Source organism: Lissotriton vulgaris, chromosome 9 (assembly GCF_964263255.1).
Source record: "Lissotriton vulgaris chromosome 9, aLisVul1.2, whole genome shotgun sequence".
In the NCBI taxonomy this organism is placed as follows: Eukaryota; Metazoa; Chordata; class Amphibia; order Caudata; family Salamandridae; genus Lissotriton; species Lissotriton vulgaris.
This window is the reverse complement of record NC_141697.1, coordinates 1,212,808,757-1,212,833,210: the sequence shown is the minus strand read 5'-3', so window position 1 is coordinate 1,212,833,210 and position 24,454 is coordinate 1,212,808,757. Positions and strand designations below refer to the sequence as shown.

The 24,454-nt window shown below is 41.2% G+C and overlaps 1 protein-coding gene across 1 annotated transcript in view; it reads left to right on the top strand.

Annotated features, from left to right (window-relative positions):
* Positions 1-15,559, top strand: part of LOC147693060 (uncharacterized) — a 294,395-nt gene extending 278,836 nt beyond the window's left edge. Inside the window, exons 67-72 of the mRNA XM_086939574.1 lie at positions 2,198-2,260; positions 5,260-5,376; positions 6,526-6,603; positions 9,455-9,508; positions 10,960-11,008; positions 15,486-15,559. Coding sequence (XP_086795700.1) covers positions 2,198-2,260; positions 5,260-5,376; positions 6,526-6,603; positions 9,455-9,508; positions 10,960-11,008; positions 15,486-15,559 — 435 coding nt within the window. The remainder of the gene's footprint in view (positions 1-2,197; positions 2,261-5,259; positions 5,377-6,525; positions 6,604-9,454; positions 9,509-10,959; positions 11,009-15,485) is intronic.
* The last annotated feature ends 8,895 nt before the right edge of the window (positions 15,560-24,454 follow it).

The window sequence follows — 24,454 nt, the reverse complement described above, 5'->3', positions numbered from 1 at the left end:
AACCAAGTTGCAATATTCTACACATTCCAGATACCTTGTGCCAATGCAAACAGTCCTCCTCTTAACTATTTCCATGAATATCAGAAGTAGGACAGAAAATGTCACAAATGCACTTGCAGGTTTTGGAAGCAGGAGCAAAATCTAAAAACGGAGCTGACAAAGTATGACTTTTGCTCCATTGAACTGGATGTCATGCTGGTTTGCCTTTTTAAATGCAATAATGACATTTAGAAAGGAAGAATCCGCAAAATTCTGAAACGATTAAGACCTCACATTTAAGGAGGGCTTTTAGTTATCTCAAGATGGCGGTAAGATGACCTGCCTACATGTGACTTCACGGAAAAGCCTTGGAAGGTTAGGAAGAGCAACATCATCTTAGTTGTGTTAGAAATACTAGGCTCTGGTGTGCACAAGTTTAAGGCATTCTGGACTTTTTGTGGCTGTCATCTGAGAGGAGGCCCAGTTTTGCAGAACATCATATACTTCTCCCTTAGGGCCTTATTTTGAGTTTAGTCAATGGGATATTCCGTCACATACTTGGCGATGTCCTGTCCACTGTACAACAGTATTATAATCTATGGTACGTGTAATGCCACAGACGGGCTATCCACCATGTTTTGACAAAGTATTCCATCTTCCAAACACAAAATAAGGCTCTTTAGTCTAAACCATTATGACAATGCTAAAGGCATATTTCAATAATCTTTATTTCATTAAAAAGGTTATCTGAACACTGTGTTTCATAAAACGTCATATTGAGCTTTCTCGTTAATTTTGTAGCACTGAAGAACAGCCTTGGTCGATTATTCCTGAACTCCTTGTTCAATGAGAGGATAAGTGACAATAACTGTTCCTATTAGGTCTGGCTGTGATCAGGAAACCCTGCAATAACCAATCATTGATTGTGTATGCCAAGCCTTTGCACACCAAAATATAGATTATATAGACTTGAAGTCGCTGGTTTCTTGTCCCGAATGACGAAACAAGTGTTGGCTGGACGCAGAACAAGACACTAATATTAAAACATTTTGTACACTATTGGTTGTTTCTCGGTGACAAAAAGTTTTTGTACTTGTAATAATCTATGGGCCCGATTCACAGAATGAACTTTAGACTCAATCCTAAACTTACTACTATTTTGGTATTCACAGAATGCACTTACTCATTTCGGTATTCACAGAAGGCACTTACTCATTTCGGTATTCACAGAAGTTAGTAGTCCTAACTTTAGGACTCCTAAATGCCTTCTGTGAATAGCGAAAGTCTTAAAATTAGGATTTTTCTCAATTTAGTAGTAGTAAAGTTAGGACAACTAACTTTAGGACTCCTAAATGCCTTCTGTGAATACCGAAAGTCTTAAAATTAGGATTTTTCTCAGTTTAGTAGTAGTAAAGTTAGGACTCCTAACTTTAGGACTCCTACATGCCTTCTGTGAATACCGAAAGTCTTAAAATTAGGATTTTTCTCAATTTAGAAGTAGTAAAGTTAGGACTCCTAACTTTAGGACTCCTAAACAGAGAAAAATCCTAACTTTAAGACTTTCGGTATTCACAGAAGGCATTTAGGAGTCCTAAAGTTAGGAGTCCTAACTTCTGTGAATACCGAAATGAGTAAGTGTCTTCTGTGAATACCAAAATGAGTAAGTGCCTTCTGTGAATACGAAAATTGTAGTAAGTTTAGGAATTTGTCTTAAGTTAGTTCTGTGAATTGGGCCCTATATTTTGGTGTGCAAGGTCTTGGCATAAGTTGTGGGATCTGCTGATCCAAAGTTGGAGGTGTTGGATGATTGCCTCCTCCCTATGCACCCCATGAGGAAATAATACTGTACCATCTAATAGCACTGTAATCGGGGAGCGCCATTACTATCCGGGGTATAATCATCCCAACTTTATTTTCAACCATTGATTGTGCCCTCCTCTTGTCTTTATTGGATGGCGAAACTTTGATGCTTCATTTAACCTCTCAAATAAAGATTTACATTCACTTTTAGGATAGAAAGCACAAACAACCCAATCTCACTTGCCTAAAATAGCCCATCATTGCATGGATTGTGCTGGGTGTGTCCCTAAAAAACCCTGTTAGACTCACCAGTGTCAATACCCTTTCTAGCCTGCATGTGAGGGATGAACTGTGAATATATGACTTGATGATTTGTACAAAGCCCTCTGCCTGCATTGATAACTCCATCTCTTCTCAGGGTGACAGGGGCTTTGCGGGCCAGCAGGGACACAAAGGAGACCAAGGAGATAAAGGAGAGCGGGTGAGTTGACCTGAGTTGAAATGAGATGTGACCAGGAGTGGAGATTAAATGAATGGGCAGTCGTTTTTTTCTCTGGTTTCGCATAAACATTATATTACATTCTGGCACATAGCTAGTGGACTTACAAAAAGCTGATGCCTATTTTGCTGTGCTTCCTAGAAGTGGAGGGGAGGTGTATAAATAATTTACATCCCTTATTTATATTCCTGGCAGTCTATCTATGCGTCCCCCTAGCAGAAATTCTAGATATGGACCAGATACATGGAATTAATCTACCCCTCAACATTTTAGGACAGGATAACTTACTATTCCCACTTCAGATGAAGAATACAACAAGGTGTGCATCATTAAATGATTAAAGTGAATAACAACAGCAGGTTTGTGTCAGTGTCTGGGCGATGAGTTACTCATAGTTTCTGGTCTTCTTCTGCCAGAGGTAAGGGTGACCCCTTCTGGTAGCCACATTGATGCTCGTGCAATACATGCACCAACGACAAGTGCCTTACAGACACAAGGAGGATAAGACAGAAGAAAAAAACCTCCATGACAACAACAGGAAATGGATAAATTCGAGACTGGAGATCACAGATGGAGCTGAGGTAAAATGGATTAGAGAGGATGCTGAAAAAGTACAGGAAGAGGATCCAAGACGAGGAAAAACCTAGGACAAAAATTATGGTAGGGGGTGAAGAACGTGATGGAAACTACCTATGAATGAATTGTGACGCAAGGAAGTGTCCCAAGTGCTCTCCTGATATAGGTAGGTACAAGAAGTATTCCATGATTCCTCCAGTCTCTATCTCTCTCTGCCATATAAAAGACAGTGGAAATGGCCACCATCTTAGATTGAGCTGGAATAAATAACCAGGTCCAGAAAATACTGTGTTATTTGAAGTTAGATCAAGAGACATGGAGTGCTCTGGAGAATCAGCATGACAGGCGATGGTTGGTAAGTGTTTTTAAATGCCCCTAGCTGCCCTGTATTACAAGAACTCTTCCCAGCCTGAGCTGGCCCAAACACAACAGTCTCAATTCCCATTCGTAGGACACCCAGATGGGATGAGGCAGACACAGGGGATGTGGCATAACAGTCTGAGACTAAAACTTTGCATGTTTGATTATGTACTGATGCATTCATGCAGTGTGCATGAAAGCTCAGGAGAGGCGAAGAATCACTGAAATGTGTGAAGCCTCTACACAAATCACTGGTCAGTGATTCTTACTGGCCTGTTAGACATGGTGTGATGGGTTGAGCCTTGAAACATGCCTGGAGGTACATTAACTAGTATCTAAAAGTAGTAAAGTACCAGAATCCTGATTTCAGCTCTATTACTGTCCGGCGGGAGGTTTTGCTCCGCTAACTTTCAGCCCCTGTTTTTTGCTGAAATGTTCATCTTGGAGAATGACAAGGAGAACTTACATGGAAATAAGTGGAACACTAGTGTAAATGTAGATGCTTGGAAGTTTCCAAATAATCGTAATTTCACCGGTTTCTGGACACCACTGACAATGGTTCATCTCAAGAAAGCAAAGTGCGAGGGGAAGGAATGGGGCAAAGATAACAAAATGATACTATGAATAAGGAATGGGATAGGAGAAGAGGAATGGTGTGAATCCCCATGAGTATCACATGGACTCTGGAATCTGCTTTGCTAATATTGTATGGCAACATAGTGACCCTCTGACTCTCCATACTTCCATTGTCAAGCAGGAACCCAGAGACACAAGTACAACCTTCAGATGTAACTGAGAACTGACTAATGGGGCAAGGGACAAATACCAGGAATAAATGTAGTCAAAGATAGCATTTCACCCTATTCCAGTACTCCAGCTGGAGTAGAGAAAACTCTGGTTTTCGATGTAGCCCCTCTGACACGGCAAGAAAAAGAAAAAACTCTTGCCCTTGGAAAGAAAGAAGAGAGAACATCCTTTGATCTAGAGTGGCCATCGCAAACTTTACTACAAATTCACATCCACATTCACGTGCCCTTTTTGGGCTGGAAAAAGACCCAAGTACCATTGCATTTAATTGTAAAATCTTGAACTGAAAATAACTTGCTACAAAAGAAAACGCCGTCCGCGATTGCCAATCCACATTTTCATAAGTTATATGCCCTTGATCAGTGGTGGGTAAGATGGCCAGGAACTTCTGGTGTCTTAATAGAGGCTTTGGATCTAGAAAAGGAACGCTTGAGATGTTATATTGTGAAACTCTAAATAAAACCTGACTCTCAGAGAATTGGATCAGCATTCCCATGGGACCAAAGAAAGATGTAATGACACTATCAATGCAGACTTTTTAGTGAGGTAAAATATTGAATATGAACGAGTGCCGCTCCTCTATTCAGAATTAGCCTGTAATCCGGACGTCCTTGATGTGATTGTGATTACTGCTATCGGATTAAGCAGATGTGAAAACTACTTTAAGATAACAATGAAGCAAAAGTAACCAAAGAATTTGCCTCTCTGTCAGGTAGGAGGAGAAACAGCACAAATATCAAAGTATCAGGATGAACATCAAACTTAATTTCTTAGGAACTTGTTGACCTTCAGAGCAAGCTTAGTATAATAAGATAGCTCCACAGGGATGGGACTCATTTTACTGCTTAACTTCTTCATTTATCTCTCAGTCACGTTCAGTCTAAATTGATCTGTTCTCTGAGTCTCAACTATTGCAAGCATACCTGCCAACTAGACTGATCCCAAGCCTGGATCCCTTACTACACTAAATACATACCTGCGCCCTAGGGCAAGTCAAATGGCCCAATATATTGTGGACAGAAGACCAAAAAGAGGTGATATAGAAAAGCAATCCTTCATCGTTGCAGAGACAGGACATGAAAAGGCCAATGGTTTTCATGTTTATAAAACTTATCCCATGCAAACAATGTATTTATTTGACATAATTGCTGTTTTGAATGTAGACTTAGAATGTGACTTAAAACTTGTAAGTTTACTACTTATCATTAAATGTTGAATACATCTATATTTTTCTTTAGGGTGTGGCAGGTCCTATAGGGGTACCAGGGCCTAGAGGTACAGAGGGAACATCTGGACCACCTGGTCCTCCCGGCCCTGTCGGCACGAAAGGTCCAGAGGGCATCCAAGGACAAAAGGTAAGTGATGCGGTGACATTTCTGGGCTTATGGTGCTCGAGTGCCTGAACTAATTCATCATATTTAGAAAAGGCATAAAATAAAAGTCTAGCCCTTAAACTCAAACAAGTTTAAAAGATGCTGTGAAAAACACAACCAAGGATTGAGTGATTAAAATGTGTATTGTCCCCTGATTTGCCATTTATGATCCTCTAACCAGTCTTGCTATACATATGCATTACTGGTCGTTGACGAAGAGATATTAATTTTTTTTAGATCTCTGTGTAGTTTTGGCTTGGACCACTTCATTGGCCACTTTATTGGACTAGTTCTTTCTGAAGTTTAAACTTTCAAGACTTCTCCTGCTAGGTCATTAGATCCTAAACATTGACAGGATCAAGGAGTTCTTCCGATATATAACCTTTGCTTAGCTGCATGGGCAAGTGTATTGTCCTTCGTGGGTGACCGTCCTCTATTAGTAGCTAGGTGAGGTCCTTCTAGCATATAGGAAGTAGAAAAAGCATAAAAAATAAGCGTATTTGCTAAATTCTTATAAGTGTCTAAAGTACATAAAGAAGCTGAAATCTGTCTCAGATATTTATGTGACTCTAATATTTGATTACATTAAGTTCTGATTTTTTTACATGCTGTAACGCATTTTATTCTTCGAAAATGTTCCCCAAAACAAAGGCAAATATGGCTAATTCTGAATTTTCTGGTGTATGTCTTCAGTTTTAGGCATATTGCTGAGATTCCTGCTCTGTTGTTGCGCTGAAACTGGCTTTGGAAAATAAATATTTTACTCTTCTAGTAGTAATGCTACTTAGGTTAACTTGAGCCACTTCTTCTCACTCCAATCCATTTGCAATTGTTATTGCAAAACCTTTTTTTTAATTTGTTGTTTCCATGTGCTTTGTGTTCTGATGATCTTACATGAGTTTTATGCTACATTAAGATACTAATAAATACATATATTGCCAGAATTGTATTGCCACCCACTAAATCGATTAAATACCTGCTATTCTTCAATGAGGAGTGCTTGATTTATTAGTTATTCATGACCCATGTATTGAACAAATAAATGTACATATTTAATACTGGTGCACAGTCCACACACATTGTTCAAGAAATTAAAGCATTATTATTCCTGCACTTTTTCCCCCCACTTAGGGCGAAAGGGGACCTCCAGGAGAGACGGTTGCCGGACCACGCGGCCTCCCGGGAGTACCAGGAGAAAGAGGAGAGCAGGTAAATCTCAATACTCCTCATTAGACATGATCTAGTATTAACTGTATATAGATTTAATCCCCAACTAGTGTACCTGTAAGGAATAATGATGGTGCCGTGAGTGAATGTCTTATATGTAGGCAGCACAGTGGACTAAATCACCTAAAGGCACTTCAAGTGAATTGCTTCTGCAGTGAATTTAGAAAGAGTGCAGCATATTTCATAACCAGGGTCCTGCAAGTTTTTTAAGCCTAGAGAACAATGCAAAGTGGTCATTTAGTCTTGCATAACTGCCCTTCATGTTCCCTTAGACTGACTAACACCATTACAAAGTAGGATTAATGAATCATACATGGCAAAAATAAGATCCTGATGAATATCCCTTACCAGTAGAGGCACTGACGAAGGGCTGAAACATGTTGACCCAATATACAAGATTGATTTGGTCCTAATAGCTCCCATTTTTGTCCTTTTTTAATCTTGTGTAGAGGAGAAATTAATAAGCAAAGTACCTTCTACCTGGTAGACAAATGTTAACCACTCAGAATCTCCCTATAAACTACACATGCAAGAGGTTGTTTGTTGGTAATGTGTAGATATAGTTAGATGTTCTCAGCATAGGAATGATAGAGGGGTCCTGGTCACTAATGAGCTTTAGGCATCACAGGAAGAAGACGAGAAGCACAGATGAAAGGTGTGAATCATAAAAGGCTCCACATCAACTTTAGAGAAGACAGGTAGGAAGGATGCAGAATTCAATGTATTGAGTTTAGTTGCAGAGAAAGGCTGCAAAACAGAGGACGAAGGAGTCTGAGACGCTTGCTGCTTTAAAGTAGCAATACAAAGGTATCTTTCAAAATGTGGGGGTGGAAAATAAAGGTTTTTCCCACGCAACTCCGTGTATTAAGCAGTCTTTGTCATTTTTATGAAGTTTGAAAAGCTTTAAAATATCGAATATCTGGCAAAAACACCCTCTAAAGGTAGTTCCTTTGGAGAAAACCCCTACCAGAATTCCCCATCAGCAGGAGAATTCTCTTGCAAAACAGCAAATACTGTTGCAGAACCTTTTCACCGAAAAGATTTCTTGCAAGCAAAGTTTGGAAACTCAGCAAAGTTTGCAAACTGTACAAAATATAAACTTTTTCCCTGTCACAAAACTTTGAAGGCGGCAAAGGTGTTACATTTGAGGTTTGCATTCAGGTACCACTCACTCTTGTATCTCGCACATCATGCTCCCCTACCATACACACACGAGACCTTGCCAGTTTCCTTTTTTTAGCCGAAGAGCATGAATCAGATGCACCTTTTTCACGCTCACTGAAGTCCTACTAAATCTGAAGTTTCTTCAGCACATGGCTTGAAGCCATAGACATTATGTCATTGACCATTGGCAGCAGTTAACTTGCTTAACCTCTGCATCTCTTGCCTGGGGAAGAGTCCTCCAGGGCACCCCTGCGTTCTGTTTGTTATCACCCTCTGGATCAATCTGGCCTGCATACAGAGTATGCACTCAACTTGGGTACTGGGTCATGGCTACCAAGTGGCCATGAGCGCCCTCCCTGTCAATGAGGTAGTAAGGCACCCTAATCAGGGACCCAGCAACTACGTGTGGATTTTACCATCACTGGAATTAGTAAGTGGGTGAGGAACCCTGGAAAAGGAGTGGGTTGTACTGCTTCTCCTCTACACCAGGAACCTTGATTCAGCCAGCTCCACCTGTTAGGGGCCGGTGAAGGGTGGCTAGCATCTAGGAGCATATAGCTTTTCAGTCACAACACCTTCCTCAGCTCCTTTGCACTGTCTTGCAAGCCTAGCTGGCTACAGGGCCACCACAGACCTAAATAACTGAGCACTTCTCACCTTCTGGGTGCAGCACTGGAAGCTGGTAGCATCAGGAAGTCTTTCCAACTGGGTGTGAGTCAGGGGACAGACTCTCAGTTTGCTCCTGTGATTTGAGTTCACCATCAAAGAGTAGAACCTAGGTTGACCTATGGGCTTCCCCCATCACAGTTCTGAGTGAGCCTGTCCACCTGCTAATTCTGGTGCAGAAGGTGGGTGAGAGGGCAGAGACCACCCAGTCAGCCATCAAAATTACCATCACAAGAAAAAGCAAAGGAATTATGTCTCCTCCATCATTCGTCACACCCTCTGTTCTTCCCCGAAAGACAAGAAGCACAGACAGAACTCATCAGTCTCTCCCCAAGTCCACCACAGTTTAGCCACCCAGAGCAGTCTTGTTGGGAGTTCCTCCAATAATGGATGTGCACCAGATGAAGGAGGATGCAGCCCCATCCTTCTCCATGATGCTTCAGATGTGGAAGAACAGAACTCTGCCCTGAACTGCACAGCTCATGCAGCAGCTTTGGGGTCATAGATGATACTGGAGGATTCTCACTTGGCTTCCAGTTTACCATGGTAGAAAAGTCAGATTAATCTGAGTAATCAGACCAAAAGCATCTAGATTTGCTATGGCCTCCCAGCTTGCACAGTTCCAAACATGAGCTTTCTCAACTTTTCGTCTTCCATCCTCAGGTCAGACGTTCTCCCTGAATGGCTTGAATGCAAAGCTGAAGGTTGCAGAAGCTTCTCACTGTTACGGAAGCTTCTCCATGCCTTCCAATCCACTTTATGGTGGGGAGCAATAGCCAAAGGGTGTCTCCTCTTGGGACCTTGTATGCTGTTATTTTCTGTGAAATGTTTCATTGTGAACTGGGCAATGGGTGTTTCTTTTTTACAAAGGAGCAGGTCTCAATTGCCGTGTAACTGCAGTTTGGTGTTAAGTTTTAGAACTTGGACAAGGAAGACCAGCCAATGGTTATAACAGTCAAAATCTCCGCTTCTCTTGAACAACGTACTGATTTCTATTTTTCAGGGCAGCATTGGACTAGACGGCAGTAAGGGAGACAGAGGGGTGCCAGGCATGACGGTAAGGCATGTTCTATTATCGGTGTGCTGAGAAAGTGTAGTTACATAATTGTACACAAACCCCATTGACAAAAAATAACTCTCAAAATCAGAGGAAAGTACTCAGAATGCCCCTATACATAACTGTAAATAGACCGGTGACTGCCTTTAACAGATCTGCTTTCCCAGGATCCCGGTGATGTCTGCATGGAGGGGGTCTTGGAAGACTCAAGTTTACAGGTTCCATTGCCTGCTGTTGGAGTTAAAGTTGGAACAAATCCATATATTGTATGTTTGAAATAATGGTGTATTATAAATATATTGCAAGCTTGCATGCAGCCTAACAAGTAAGGCCATATATTAAAATTCGAAGGCCATTGTGCCGCACAGAAATATCAAGCACACATTCCTACTACCAGAATTTAGAGATGGACATCTTTACTCTCCATTTGGATGGTTACAGCTTGAAAAGAAGGGACTTGAGGAGAGTTTAGGCCATTAAGGATGTCCTGCTTACATGAGTATCCCCCTTGCTCTTCATCATTCATCAGCATCAATGGTAAATGAGCATCAGAGGTTGCGGATGTGCCACCCCCACCCCCCACCCCACCGAGGGAATGCTGGAGTCACTAACAGTGACAGAAGTGCATTTGACATTATTACATTCATATCTGTATCACCAGACAGTGGGCATTTATAAATATTGCAGTTCTGTGGTTGGCACCAGGGACAGGAAGAGTGGCAGGCTGGGATAGAGAACAACCAAAAGATCTGGCATAAAGCTGTTGACTCTGGACAGTCTGTAGGGGTCTGTAGCATACTTTGAAAATATCACCTGACCAAATGTCATGAGAAATAATATTCTTTATAATTGTATTATTTTTTTCCATGAGGGAAGCATGTTGTTTAAGGAGATGAATACTGTTGTTTAAATAGGCTATCTAGTTAAATAAAAATGTAATCTGCAGATTTGTAAAAAAAAGAAATGTGCCAGGAAATAAGTGTTAGCCGCTTCTGATGGGAGCCATTCTCCTTATATCAGAATAGATGCTCAACACACTTCATTACCACCTCCTATTGAACCCAGCAGAATGTCAACCTGACTATGGTCTGGTTACCTAATGCTAGAACATATTTTTTTAAAACAAGCACACGCCCTGCCAGCTGCAGTCATCACTTGTGCAAAACTAAAGGGACGCTCTGGACCCCATGGAGATCTCTGAAACCAGACTCCCCAATGGAGGATGCTTGTCTTTCTTGTCTTTTCTGGCTCCTTTCAGATGGCAGCAGGAAGGGATCGCATGGCAAATACCATCAAAAAGACACCAACAGACAATAGCAATAATTTCAGATGACTATAGAAACATACATTGGCATCACACGAGACAGTTCAGCAGTATCATTGACACCTAAACCAACATCAATCTATGCTTCCCATACCTTCGCTCATTCAGTTCTTGTTTTGTGTGGCAGGAAGATGAAGTTCGAGGGTTCGTCCGACAAGAGATGAGCCAGCACTGTGGTAAGTGACAGTGACTTTCTAAAATTTAAGCATCACCTAACAAACCTTTCGATAAGGAGATCCCCCATGGAGAATCCATCCTCCAGGACCAATGTTATCTTTTATTCCAAAAAGAAATTAGTAATCTGTGAATGATTAATTTAATTAAAAAATGTTCTTTGCAACTTCCTACAACCCAATGTGACAGTGGCATTACTCTTACCAACAACAGCGCAAAGGAAGCTTAATTTTCCAGGATTGGCCTTTTCTAACCACAAGGCCCCGCATAGATGCTTCAGGTCATGGCCAAGGGTGCTCTCAATGTGCAAAGCGAGATGCTCTGTTTTAAATTATTTACCCACCTTTTATGTTATTTTGTGGTCTCAGTCTTTGCTACCTCCTCTAACCAGGGCACCAAGGGACCCTCTCTTAAAGCACATTCTGGTCTCCACAACTTTGTAGTGAGCTTGTGTGGATTATGATACAGCTGCTGTTTCTGCTCCCTCCTCATCCATGCAGCCCTGGGACCTTTTCACTCCCAATCCCTTGAAGCCAGCTGATAGAGCAACTTTCCACTAGTCCCTGATGCTTCCTCATGCTGCTCTCAAATGCAGTGACAGTCTTCTGCTGCTCTGTGTCCAAGAGACACATGGGACAGATGGGCATGAGAGAAATGCCACGCATGGGTCTTGTGAAAAAGACTGACATGTTCAGGATTGGTGAAACAGAAGACAACTTTCACCACCACTGTTTGACCACTTGTTATCAAGTGACAGTAATGATGAGCATCCGAAACAGACCATGTGCTAAAAAGACATTGCCTTTCAGTAATCCTAAGATTCAGTGAGTTCTTAGTGTAGACAAAATGGGTAAGAAAAACATGAACGGGAGTTTGACCTCTTCTTCCATCAGCACTGTCCCACTAGCATGTTCAGACCAGTGGCATCAACAGTGCCATGAGCCAATGGAAGGTTTGCTTTCTTTTGCTACTTAGAAAGGGAGGCTTTAAGGTAGAAGTATATGTTTTCAAATAACATAAAGTTTATCAATAGGAATACTGTGCAGTTATACATTGTCTGGTTTTTATCCACATAGAAAATCATTGTATTTTTGAGCACTCCCCCGCCCCCAATTACACACTCACTCTAAATTTGTTAAATTAAGTTTAGCTGAGTATTTTGGGTGGAACTGCCAAAAGGTATGTTTGTGACTGTCCACAAAATTCATTGGTGCTCCCGACAATCCCCCTAGTCCCCTAACCTTCCTCTTGGAGTGCATGGTCTTAAATTCAGGATTTGCGCAAAGAAGAGGAGTATTCCCTTGTGTAGGTAAATGGAGATGGGGAATGTGTGAGCACCCACTTAGATGTGTCTTTGTTTATATTCCCAACCTTTCCCACTAGCTGCTTAAACCAGTTTTCCTACCCAATGTTTGTGGGAAAAGTTCAATAGTAGGGACATGATTTAAAGTTTCGCAAATGGGTTGCTCCATCGCAAAGGTGACGGATGTCACATCCACCTTGATACAAGTGCCATTGGACATAACACCCTGGTAATAAGCTGCATGGGATATCCCTGACGTTTGTGACAGAGTACCAATCTGTGAAACTGTAAGTCAGGCCCTAAGTGTGAAAAATGTATCCATGTCTATATTCTCCCAGATTTTCAGGGCGCACAAGGGACAGTATTTTCCTTGTGAAGAATGACTAAACAGGCAGCACTGTAAAATGACTCTTATGTGTACAATTGAAGATGGTCACCATATTCCCCATGTAGGGTGAGATGAGTCACTCTGAGATAATGAAACAGCTTGCGTTCGCTTTATAGTTCCAGTGCAGAACAGTAAGGAACACTGCAAACCCCAGCAGAATGAGACCAGCAGCCACATGGGCTGTTACCAAGAGAGCTAAGATTAAAACAACATCCAAACACTTGACTGGGTCTCAGGCCCACGTGTTGCAACTGAAGCAATCTCCTATGATGCAGGCGGCTCGAATACGTGATGTTACAACGCGATCAAAATGATTGCGGTATGTAACATCGCAGTTTTTACAATGCAAGTCGTTAAAACGACTTGCGCTGGAGGGCGCTGGACTTAGGAATAGTAGGATTTACTATTCCAACACCAGTCTACGTACATTAGGGAAGGTGTTGGAATAGTAAATCTTACTATTCCTTAGGTTATAGCCCCATCCAACGCAAGTCGATGTAACGACTTGCGTTGTAACGGCTGCGTTCTAACTGCATTGCCGTGTAATCACCGCGATGTAAAGGATGTTTCCCAGGTGGCTCAGGGTCTATAAACAGGCAATAATGTTACATGCATACCTCCTGTTCAATTATCCAGGAAATACACATGACTTATGGTAAAATGTGCATTGACATATTGTTCATTTGTAACTTAATTTTAAATGCACAAGCTTAAACATGTTCATTCATACCAATGCACATGGGTATGAGGCAGTACTGTTACTCACAGTAGCTTTCCCCCTATGGCTTAATATCTGTTATCATTGGAGTTCTTAGGTATGATGATTGGTTTGCTGAACACAGTTGAACCTGTATGATGAACAGATCATTGTGTCGATGGACTGTCCTCTTTGTTAAAAGATGTACTGTTACCAGTCTTCCTCAAAGGCACCTTGTGTCACAGGTTTGCGGTAGGGCAGCTGTGCGGAAGGTCACTCTGAGTGGGATAAGGCTAGAGATGCAGAGACCAGAGAGCAGGGCATCCACGGGGAAACGACCTTAACAATGCGGTCAAAACATCGCAATATATTTACATCGCTGCTTTTACAACACAAGTCGTTACCACGACTTGCACTGGAGGGCACTCTAGACTAAGGAATAGTGTGATTTACTATTTCAACACCTTCCCTACTGTACGTAGGCTGGAGTTGGAATAGTAAATCATACTATTCCTAAGTCCAGCGCCCTACAGAGCAAGTCGTTGTAATCACTTGCGTTGTAAAAACAGCGATGTAATATTCTGCGATCTAAATGATCGCATTGTAACATCATACATCCTATCCATGTGGGAAAGACAAGTGCTTATACAGTGATACAGAAAGCCAAGGATGGCCAAACTGCTTTTATCTTGTGCTGAAGGCTTGTCCGCGTTGTTCAGACACCTTTGTTGATGTGGTCCTTGAGTTTGAAGATCAGTGAGACTTTGTCACAAGATTAGTAGGATGTGGAAAAACTGTTCAGAAGCTTTGCGTGTAGCCAGTCCTCGACTTGCAGGTTTTTTTATGTTAGATCCAGCCTTAGTAGACATCAGGGATACATGACTGTGGTTTGTAAGATTGTTTCAGACACAGAATGTCAGTTGTGTGTTGTCAACATAGTGGTGAAGGATTCCCAAGGGGCCCTAAAATGCAGCACAGGGTGTTTGGACAAACTATTGGGGAAAAATATTGTGTGGACAAAATGTAGGGGTCTATTATGATGTCGGGTGGATCGCCACTGCCTGACCGGCGGTGGCGATCCGCCCAACAGCTATCCCTGCATGCCCTCCAATTAGCCCATGCCATATTACAATGGTGGGAGTCGCAGTGGCGGACGGAAAGACCGTTCGCCCCATCTCCGCCGGCAGGCAATCCCTCCGATTGCCTGAGGGACGGATCTCGGGCCTAATGTGGTGGTGGTGGTGTCTGGAAGACACCGCCATCCATGTCAGGATGCCTGGCGGAGAGGGCCTTTCCATGGCGGTGATGCAGTCTTTTGTATTGGGGGCCCGTTTGAGGAGTTTACTTGGGGGTTGCATGCACAAGGTGGCAGGTACCGGGCGGTGCCTGTCACGTTGTGCATGCAAATGCACAACATGCATTTTTTACATTGCGGCGGGTGCTGCATACAGCACCGCCTGCCACAATGTAAAAAATGCAGGATGCGACCGCCATGGTGGCAGTCGCATCCTGATTGGCATGGTGGGACCGCCGCACCTATGGCAGGCAGTCCCTTTTGCCGTTGCAGTGTCCACCCACCATCGTAATGATGCCCATAGTGTTGAGACTATCGAGGACAAAAGTATTGTGAAGGTAAGTTTCTGTGGGAAGGCAAGGTTTTACAATTCTTAACTCCACATTTGTGTACCTTGGCAATATATATATCTTTAAGTTACGTAGATGTGGAATTAAGAATAGTAAATCTATACTTACGTATTTACACTTACCTTCTTGATATTTTGGTCCTCAATATTTTTGACACAATATTCTGTCCACACAATATTTTGGGAATCGACATCCCAGCATGGTGGGTGCTCAGCATATTTATGTATAGCAGTATTTTAGTATACCAACATGATATACCCGGTGCTCAGCTCTTAATATTTCACGATTAGATAAAGTATAGGTGGTAGGAAATAACATTTTATTCATTAGTTTCTAATTATTGTACTATAATTCTTTAACAGATATTCTACATGTCAAGACGTCACTAGAACAAGCATAGATTTGATGTTGATGAGTGAATTAAATGGTCCTTTTTTCTGTTTTCAGCTTGTGGAGGTGAGTTATGTTCAGTGGAATTCAGCGAATACCACATCTTGGATACTGCAGTGCTGTCGCTGTGATGACTGGTCGGGGAAGGTTCAGTAGGACAAGCTAATATTTTTTAAATGGTGCTCTTATTAAAATGCTATTTGTGTTTTAATGGTACATTTTCAGGGTCATCCCTGGTCCCAAGCCAGTAGATTTCCCTTAGCCCTCAGGTAAAAGAGGTTGGCCAACCTGGCAGCTGGATCAGAGAAAACACATGTTATTATCCACTTGTCAGTCTCAAATGTACTTGGACAAAATACATGTGCAGCATTTAACAAACCTATCAGAGACTGTGCAGGTATTTTATTTATTATAAGTTACTAGCTTCCTTCCACCTAGTGTGATCACACATGAAATCAACACTGTGTTTTTTAAAGATTTATTCAAAACCAATTTAAGTGCAGAATTAAAAAAAAATGATTGAAGGTATAAAAATAACAGTAATGAGTAGTTATAAATAGAAGGCAAACATTATGAAAGCGGGCAATGTGTTACATTGTGGCAATTCCCTTCATATCTAGTCCCAGATATTAAACATGTTTGCACCAAAAGTCTGCCTTTCTATAAGGGTTTTGTATTTTAGATGCTTTTTTTGTTGTTGTGTAAGTAGACTTCATTTATATTCTGCAGCCTAAAACATGTCTGCAGGACAGCTAAACTGTGTCTCTATGCATCAGTGTTGGTATCTGGTGATAGTCTTGGGGTATTTAAAACTGCGCTGCTTCCTGGAATAAAAAAGCTTTTCTCGCCCTGAGAGAGCCATTAGGGCTCATTTTATATATTTTATTGACATTATTTTGAGGAAAAAACCTTGTGATACATGATATAAGGTGCAAAGAAAAGCATGGGGATTCACTTATGTGTTCACTTTAAAGCCACTGTGCCTTTCTGAATATATGGATATATGAAATAGAAGCACACTATCAAATTACACAGCACACATAGGACACCTTGTTTCATGATAATAATCAAAAGCCACATGAACTAACCAGCAAGTGCAAATGCAGAGTAAAACTTGGACTGCATCTGCAAATGCACAATATTAGAGGTTCTTAGGGAGATAATGCAAAAACATAACAGTAAGTTGCTAGAATCAAAGTACAGTGACCTAAATTTCGAGCTTGCGGGATTCCAACAAACTCAGTTTAGCTGACAGATACAAGAAGGTGCATTCCCTCTCCATGACTTCTGCATCACTACTGTTCATATCTAACTAATGGTGGACAATAGAGGCTAACTGGCCTCTCCCTAACAAGTATACTGGAGGTTTCCTGGCAAGTCTTGGTACCTGGCATCTGGAGGGTTGCTGAAACACAGGGCTAAGGATACAGCTCAGGCACGTATCTGGTATCAGGTGAAAACTGAGTTTGTAATATCAGCTGAAGCCATATGTACATTGGGAAACCTATTGATTCCCTGCACAACTCCCACAGATAAGAATTTAGAAATTGGGATTCAATGGGCAAGAGGTTAAGTGTTCTAGCTGCAGATGCAGCTAAAGTAGCCACCTCACAAGCTATATTTGCTAGGTTTGGCAGACCGATATGGAGGGATATAGCACCTTTGCTGTACAAGTTTCCCGATGAGGACCTGGCTAAAGCTAGAGCTACATTAAAAGATGGGGAGCAAACTTCATCTTCACTTATAGATGTGGCAATGGATGCTTCATCCCCCACATTTTTGGAAGTTTAAAATTGCACACTCACAAGAGGTGTAACTGCTGAAAAGCACCTCTTTCAGACCAGAGGTTCAATCACGGTTTAAGGTTTAGTCCTTTGATAGGAATAATGTCTTTGGTGAAAAAGTAGATGATGCACTTCAATGAATGAAGGCAGATGCTGAGACAGCATGATCATTATGAGTGCTTCAGAAAAGGCAATCATTCAAATGACACAGATGACAGTATCAAAGGTCGACTCAGTGACCAGTCTTTTAAACTCTACAAACGCTATGGAGCTCAATGCCAATAATCGAGCCAACAAGGATAGCTTCGTGGCCAGGCTATCAGACAAAGCCAGCACCGAAGAGGTAATCTGCCAAAAGGAGGTAGATCCTGATTTGACGATCAGCATCTCCTCTCTAGTACAGCTGGCGCCGGGAAACCCTTTGTGGGTAGCTGCGCGCCTTATAAATGCTATAAAATAAATAAATAAATACAGCTGCCAGTAGGAGGCCAGATGTGATATTTTCTAAAAACCTGTCAGAAGGTAACCACAGACAAATGGGTCTTAGGTCTTGTCATGCATGGTCATACCATGCAATTTCAGCAGATACCTCCTTACTTGCCACAGAAAACAGAAAGACACAAACACAAGATGTGTGTCAGTAAGTGCTAAACCTGTTAAAGAAAGAAGCCCCAGAGGAATTATCATCAAAAGATGGGCTTCTACTCCAGATTCTTTCTTATATTAAAGAAAGGAGGAGATTGGCCAGCAGCATTGGATTTAAAGAATCTAAACACATTCATAAGGAAGCAAAGTTTTAACAGGATCACATTGCAGTAAATGTTACCATTCTTCAAGAAAGGTGATTTTTTTAATATCTATGGCAGTACAGGACACCTACTTCAACATCCCATTTTATGTGAAGCGCAGAAGTTTCCTTCATGATAGCTGGTCATCATTATCAGTTCAAAGCACTTCCTTTCTGGCTCAAAACTACCCTGCATATCTTTACAAAATGCATTACTGCTAATTTCAGCATTCATAAGGAGCAGAGGTGTTATGGTGTATCCACAGCTGGATGACTGGCCCATAAGAGCAGACAACATACACAAAGCACAGTACATGACCGACTTCACAACAAAAGTCCTTCAAACCTATAACTAGCCGTCAAGAAGAGGTTAAACCTATTGCAGAAATAACATAGGAACAACTATGCGAGCAGTGGCAACCAATTTATTTAGGAAGGGATGATATCGCACAAATAACTTCACAGACAAAAAAGGCTTTTCGGTGGAGGATCAGGAAAGCAAACCTTTGCAAGGGACAGCAACCAGGAAAGCTGCACTTCTGCATGTAAACTGGCATAATGGAGAGCTCATTGACAGAATATGCAGGCTAATGCCTTATGGTCAAAGTAGGAATCTCAATTTTACATAAATATATTGGATTTGAGAGTGGTCAGGTTAGAGATAAAAGCCTTCTCCCTTTAGTATGAAACTTGCATCTCATGGTGAGGACAGACATCACTACCACCATCTTCTTTATTGCAAAAAGGTGGAACAAGATTGCTGTTTCTTTCATTAGAGGCACAAAAATAATGGAGCTGGGATATTTGTCACAAGATGGATCTTTCACTGGAGCACATACCTGGGATCCACAATGACATGTTGGTCCACCTATGCAGACAATACTCAATCACGTATGAATGGGAGATAGACGACAAGCATCTAAAAATAATATTTCAAAGATGGGACAGACCTCAGTGGGACAATGTTTGCCACTGATCAAAATTATAAGTGCCCAAACTTCCACAAACAGATTGCTTTTCCCGGGCTCACAAGGTGACCCCTTCACGATGGATTGGACAGGAAAATTTGTATATGCATTTCCTCCAATACCACTAATTCCAAGAGTGAAATGCGAAATAAAACACAGAAAGCTGCAGATTGACCCAGCAGAAGTAGTTTAGCATTGATATGCAGAGTTGTGGGCAATGTGTGAGGAGAAGCCAGTTCAGTTCGAACCAGATGTGAGAGTTTTCATGGAACAGAGCAGAAATACCTCACCACAACCCTCTGTCCCTTCATTTAAAAGCATGGCACATCGAGGCTTTGAATTTAGTCATCTGCAGATTTCTTAAGAGTGCAGACAAATCCTGCAAGAGATCAACTTTAAAGACGTCTGATCTAAAATGAAAAAGTTTTGTGCCAGGGGCAGAAAGGGAAAAAGGCAGATGCTAGAGATGGCACCTCACCAATTCTCACCTTACCTTTTGCGTCTAACTAACTGTGGATTATTGTTCATACCGTCAAGGTCCACCTTGCTCCAATAACTATGTTCCTAATATCTCCAAATAAGTTAACCATGTGCTTCCAAAGAGTTGTAAAAGAATTAATGAACGGTCTATTCAGGTGATTTCCACCCTCTCCCAAAATGAACAGGAATAGCAATTGAGCACTGTATTGACGACTTTCATGAACTCACTTGAACCATTTCAAAACGCATCTGTTCAACATTTGTCTTTAAAAACAACATTCCTATTAGCCATTACATCAGCAAGAAGGGTGTCTGAGCTTCAAGAGCTCTCATGTAAGGAGACATTTTATGTTTTTCAAAGGATAAAGTGCCTACATCATTTCACATGAGACAGAAGATTTCAGTACCATCATTCTTTACAAACCAGAGTAGGTCTTAAAGTTCTTTGGATATAAAGAGATGTCTGAGAGGCTTTCAGAAAGATTGATCAGTTCTGTGTAGCTTTTGGTCCAGGGAATAAAGGCAAAGCAATTGCTGAGTAGACTCCATCAAAATGGATTGCTGCTTGTATCATTGCAGCTCATGCATCAATGAACAGACCATTGACAAGGTCAGTTAAAATGCATTCCATTAGAGCAATAGTGACAACGACTGCAATGTTTGCAGGGATTCTTCTGAAAGACATTTGCAAAGCAGCAAATCGGAGAACAATGCATGCTTTTTCAATTATTACTGCATTATGGTGCAAAGCGGTGGGTCATGCTGTGCTCAAACACCTTTTCTCTTAGGGTAAGCCTCATTCCTTCCTTCTTTCGTTTACTATATTGCATTGATAATCAGAATTCAAACATATAAATCTATGAAAGATCCAATGGTGGAGAAAGAAAAAAGTTACTTACCTGTAATTCTGATTCTTCAACATTGGTATCTTCCATAGATTTACATGCTAACCATGCGCCTCCTCTTGACATGTCTTCCTTTTATTAGTAATATGCGTTTTACGGGCTAGGAAATCTGACAGCTGGAAGCCTTTGGCCAGGGAGCAGCTTATGGGGAGCCAGGGAGCAGCTAATGGAGCTCACCTCTTATTTGCTGGAGATTGGCTTAAATTCAGTGAGTCCGATTCACAGAACTAATTTAAGACATAATCCTAAACTTACTACTTTTGGTATTCACAGAAGTTAGGATTTTGTCTTAAGTTTGTCTTAAGACAGACTTAAGTTAGGATTTTGTCTTAAGTCTGTCTTAAGACAAACTTAAGACAAAATCCTAGCTTCTGTAAATACCAAAAGTAGTAAGTTTAGGATTTTGTCTTAAGTTAGTTCTGTGAATCGGGCCCAGGATATTGAGTGTATATGTATACTGCTGAATTAACATTGTTAGCATGGGTTCCCACTCTGATGACCGGGAATAATTCAGCATGTGAATCTATGAAAGATACCAATGCTGGAGAACTGGAGTTACAGGTATCTTTTTTCCTTCACAGTATCTCAAATTCCACAAACATCTAGTCTAACGAGATTGACTCTGTCCAAAGTATTGCTTTTAGAGCAACTAGCCTGTCTACAATTCTTCCAGTTTTGTCATAGGCATGTCTGTCTCTGGTCCTTAGATCATAGGAGACCAAAGAGCATTTGGTCACTCATTTGAGTGAGCAGGAGAAGTGTGCATTGTTGTTCATACATAACCGACCTTGTTGTGCAACCCGAGCACCTCAATAAACTCAAACCTCTCTCCATTCATGAGAGACTACAGCTGTACACTTAGCAACTAATATACCAGGGGTCCGGCTTAAATATTAGTGCCTATATGACCTTAAAAATACTTAGTTTAAATGGAATGTCCAAATCTTTCACCTGATCCAATGTCTGTGCAAGGTTCAGAGAGATACCACAACTAGCCCTGAGCCTTGAGCATCTTTTTCCAGCAGCCCACTCAAGTTCCTCACAAAGTGAGACCTTTCATGGAGGCCTCATTAACACAAGAGTGTATATTTGCAGTAGAGAAAACTGATTACGTTTAAAGCAATTTTAATGATGCTTCTAACACAATGCAACAGTCTGAGAGCCCTAAGAAATAAAAGAATAATACAGATGTTTTGTAAATAGTGTTTTCTGGAATTCTTCATGTCCTGTTTATTTGTGGGCTGTTTTAAAGTTGTTTAGTGGGGTGTCTGAAATCTGGTGACTGTTCTGTGTTTTACTAACAGTTGTACTTTTGCCTTTTGCTCTGACTATGTTTGCTGAATGGACGTGTTAAAAAAGCATCAATGAGGAGAGATCACATCTGTAATCTTGTAGCTATCTTGGCAATGACTGAAGACTCTCCTTGTGAATTTATTGATTGAGAAGAGCTTACAATAAAAGGAAGAGCAGGGGCTGCATAGGTCTCTTTTGTCTGGAGTCTGAGCCAAGATGGAGGAACTGTAAGGAGCTTAATGAGATATAACACATTCACCCTTGGGTTTCTTGTCACAAAAATAACAGATGTTTATTGTTACACAACTGGGTGCTACTCATTGTACTTATCTCAGAAGGGTGAAAGGCTGGGGGGACCTACTAAGTTTCAAACATTTGATCATGAGATCAAACGTAGGTCCCTGGAGTTAATGCATTAGTCCAGTGAACCACCAGACCCAGTACCTAGGGTCTATCAGCCTGATTCATCAAGCTGATTTGCGCTTGCAAAGGGCCAGATTCTGAGAATCTGGCCCTTTGCGAGTGCGATTTTTGCATTTGGGATTCATCATCCCAAATGCAAAAATCGCTAATAGTGATTTCACAAATTTGTGAGGAATTACATTTAAGGAATCTCTATTTGAGATTCCTTAAATGCAATTCATCATCCATTATAAAATTGCGAATTCACAATTTCGGCCCGCTATTTACCGCGAGGTCAAACCTTGTGGTAAATAGCGAAAACTTAGAAAAATGATTTTAAAAGCTTTTTTCTAAGTTACATGTGTGTGCGCAACACCTGTACAAATTTTCATTTAAGGGGTGTTGATCTGGGAATATTCAGCTTTGAACTGATGAGCTATTTCTTTTCAGCTCACCTCTAGTAGCACCCCCAATCTAAGAGCTACCTGGATAGGACTGACCTTTCTAGGACATATTCCAAAAGCACAGCACTTTTAGTGCAGAGGGCTCCCGGGCAACATGTACAAAGTGGGCTTGAAATTAGGTCCAAGCTTATAGACAAATAAACCTAAAACTCTTAACATTAAGGGATCCGAAACATATTTAGTTTATTTGAGGTTAATTAGATCACAAACACCCTCAAAATATATATTTAATTTATATGAGGTGCGTTTCGTTCTCACTGCCATGTCTTGAGTCAAACTGCAGTGAGACATGTTGGCATGTAGATTTAAAGAGACATTTTTAAGTAATTTGGCTTAAATCAACTACATACATTTTTTCTAAAGACTTGATGTTTATTTAATTGTAGCCAGCTGAATTTCTTTGGCTATTCCAATGGTTCTAACCTGATTTTGATCCCCATTTCAGAAGTAATTATGGAACGTACAAATATGGGCAGTATTTGAGGTACTGCCCAGCCATACACAGCACTCGGTACAATCTTCAACCAGCGTTTTCTTCTCCAGGGCAAAAAGTATTTTCAAAAGTATGTTTAGCAAAAACATCCTCAACTTTCGAGATGAAGCGTGAATCTGCTCGACTCCTCATAATATTTTGAGTGTTGTGTGAGCCCAAAAACTTTGAAATTTTTTTAAATCAAATATGCTCTCTGGTCTGTTGGTATTTGCATATTTATGTGAAACCAGAGTGCACTACTTTTCTGTGCCCTTAACAACAGGGGGGATGAAGGGTCCCTGTAGTTGTTGTGTATGTTTCAGTCATGACAATTTGCTCATGAACCGTCCATAGACCTCAGAAGCTGGAGCGGGAACTAGTTAATTTTGATTAATTCAGTCTTGCATGGCGGACATCTAACACTGCTTCACTAAGCATTAACTCAAATGTCCAGAGGCCACAGAGTCTAGATAATACCTGTACCCAGACAATACCTGTGCCCTCCTAACTTGCCAGACAAGTTGTAGGTTACAGTCAAGACTGAATTAGGATGATCACTTTTGATAGGAACCCACAGGATATGGTGGCATCAATTTCTGCTGCATAAAATAAATATATGACAGCATACATTTTCAACCTTCTAGGGCTGATGTCCCTACAATGCTCTTTAGACCCAAAATAAGGTACTACAGAGGGAGGTACTCAGGAGATGGAGCTTACCATATTCATTAGCTCACCCTTCAGACTAAGTACCTGATTCAGATCTTGGCGGACGGGTTACTCAGTCTGCTGAAATATAAATCCCATTATGTCCTATGGGATTTATACTCCAGCAGATAGGATATCGTCACCATTGTGACGGAGTAATCCATCCACCGAGATCTAAGTCAGGCTCAGAGTAAAGCTCAAGGTACACAATTTTTAAATTTGCACCATTTTAGCAGCATTTGCTGAGGAAAGCCAGTTAATAATTAAAGGCCTGGCTGAAACATGTAGACCGCCCACTGGATGCAGGAGTTGCTAACTACCACTCCACCTACATCACTGCCTTGTTTTTGTTACTGCCAGAGGCCCATATATTAAAGGTAAAATCTTTGGGTAATAGGACCACTGGACAGTTTTTAAACTTCACTTTCACTTCACCATCACCGCACACTCAGCAATATACCTGCTCCACTGTAACACAGGCGTTGTAGCACACTCGGGACACTTCGGTGTCACCGGGTGTGCCGATGATGAAGCATGCCACCAACTAGGTTGGTTGGTGAGGGCTTCATAAAAAGAAATTAGAGTTTTTCTTAATACCCATCATACAGTTCTGAGTTCTGTATCACGTAAAAATAGACTAGTTCTCTTTGATGACATATAATAACCTTGGGGACACGGACTAGCTTTTTAGTCCTCTCTCTCTCATTGATACTTAAAAAAACAGTCTTATCCTCCTCATGGCTATGAGCCCAGACCACAGGCC